Source organism: Echinops telfairi, unplaced genomic scaffold (assembly GCF_000313985.2).
Source record: "Echinops telfairi isolate 266 unplaced genomic scaffold, ASM31398v2 ScPeMD7_7440;HRSCAF=8478, whole genome shotgun sequence".
Classification (NCBI taxonomy): domain Eukaryota; kingdom Metazoa; phylum Chordata; class Mammalia; order Afrosoricida; family Tenrecidae; genus Echinops; species Echinops telfairi.
The window spans coordinates 241,904-244,124 of record NW_022111340.1 but is presented as its reverse complement, the minus strand read 5'-3'; the positions used below and the strand labels follow the sequence as shown (position 1 = coordinate 244,124).

The 2,221-nt window shown below is 39.9% G+C and overlaps 1 protein-coding gene across 1 annotated transcript; it reads right to left on the bottom strand.

The window, feature by feature from the left end:
- Positions 1-463: 463 nt before the first annotated feature.
- Positions 464-1,402, bottom strand: LOC101652691 (olfactory receptor 2B11-like). Its single transcript, XM_004717397.1, has one exon. The coding sequence runs from the start codon at positions 1,400-1,402 to the stop codon at positions 464-466; it is 939 nt and encodes a 312-aa protein (XP_004717454.1).
- Positions 1,403-2,221: the final 819 nt, after the last annotated feature.

The window sequence follows — 2,221 nt, the reverse complement described above, 5'->3', positions numbered from 1 at the left end:
GTTAAGGACATGAAAATTAGTAATGTATGGTGGTGATGGTTACGTAACGTGATGAATGCAATTCATGTCAACTAAAATGTGGAAATGGTAAATACATATACATTTTAGATGGAGTTCTATAAAGAAGTAAAACTAGTGATGCCTTTTTTATACAATTGGCAGGCAATGTGACAGGCTGTTTGCTCAAGTCCAAGGAACTGGAGATTAACAAGCTCAATGCAGGATCTAGACCAAGCAAAAAGCCAGCAAGCACTCTCACATTTTCTTATAAAGGACACACCCTTGAGAAAAATTCATTTTAAATCTATATGGCTACACTATTAAAAACATCAGAAGCATGACATATATTGTAAGAGCATCATCTAACAAGAAATTTTGTGAATTATGAGACAACACTGATTTATTGAAGACAATCATATACAAACCTAATTGTTATATAAATTTATTTGATGTCTACAATTTTTCACTTGGAATTGGAAATCCTCCTCATCAGGTGAACCAATGCCCCTTTCACATCCTTATTCCTAAGGGTGTAGATGAAGGGGTTGAGTGTAGGAGTCACCACTCCATAGAAGAGCGCCATGAACTTGGGTTGGTCTCTTGTGATGGAAGAGGGGGGCTGAAGGTACATGCTAATCACTGGGCCAAAAAATAAGAAAACTACAAGGAGATGGGAGGAACATGTCCCCAAAGCCTTTTTCCTTCCCTCAGAAGATTTAATCCTCAACACAGCATGTCCTATACAAGCATATGAAGCAAGAATTAAGCTGAGTGGAACAGCTACTATAAAAATGCACACCATAGACAGTGTGAGCTCATTTGCATTCTTTTCACCACAGGCAGTCTTTATTAGAACAGGAATCTCACACAACAAGTGATCCAGGGTGTTGTGACCACAGAGTGGTAACTGTAATGTAACAGTACCCTGTGAGACAGCATAGGTCATTCCACTCAGCCACACAATGGATATTAATAGGATACAGGTTTGCTGATTCATGATGAGGCTGTAGTGGAGGGGCCTGCAGATGGCCACATAGCGATCAAAAGACATGAGAGCCAAAAGCAGACACTCTGTGCCACCCATCGTGTGGAAGAAATACAGCTGAACCACACAGCCCATGTAGCTGATTGTCTTCTTAGCGCTTCCCAGGTTCACCAGCATCTGCGGGACAATGCTCGTGGTGTAACACATGTCCAGAAAGGAGAGGTTGGTGAGGAAGAAATACATGGGGCTGTGGAGCTTGGAATCTAACTTGGACACCAGAATGATGGCGATGTTTCCCAGCATGGCCAGAGGGTATGTTATCAGAAGAATAACAAAGAGAGGAAGCTCCAGCCATGGATGGTCAGCAAAGCCTAGTAGAAGGAATTCTTCAGGGTGGCTTTCATTAATTAGTGCCATTATCTTCTGTTTATTTCATATCCATTGGAAAGACAAGAAGATAGGAACAGTTATGAACAACCACAAGACAGAACTATGTATTGTTCATCCATCCAAAGAAGATGGGGTGAAGTAAACTTAGGTGATGATAACATAAAACACTTAACATCAGAATACCTACCTTCCCTTAATGACTCCACAAATTAAAGGCAATCACTTTCAACGAGCAATTGAATCATTCTTTAACTGAATTTCTTCCTTTGTACAATATGAAGCCAATAACGTCTTCCATAGATCATGGTGAGGAGAAAATGAAAAAACGGATATGACTGTGTTTTAGAAAATTCAAAACAATAATTTTCAACCTTGACATGCTTATAAATCAGTGAAAAAGGCTGCCCAGCTAAACATGTGTGTCTTCTCTATCGAGGCATCTAACAGAGTAGATGTGGCATGGGGCAAAGGAAACAGTTGGCTAATTTTCTGAATGGATGTGAAATAATCTTAAGATGATATATCAAGGTAGAAATTATTGAGGTATTTATTGAGCAATTATTGAGGTAGTAATAGTAAAAGGAGGAGCAATTCTGAAAGTAAAATGATCAAGATACAACTCTCCAACCTCCTCTAGTTGAAAATGTTTCCATTTGCCTAGCAGACATAAGGAAGTGCTTGGGTGGAATCAATGGTTAACAAATGGCTTCTAACCAACGGGTTGTAGGTTTGAACCCACCCAGAGGCATCTCTGAAGAAAGGCTTCATACAGTACTTCTGAAACACCAGGTACTGAACACTCGATAGAACATAGTTGTAACATGGCACTCAGGGCTCCCCAGGAAT

What these genes read in the sequence shown, in the direction of transcription:
- LOC101652691 (XM_004717397.1), bottom strand. Translation starts at nt 1,402, where the DNA reads ATGGCACTAATTAATGAAAGCCACCCTGAAGAATTCCTTCTACTAGGC.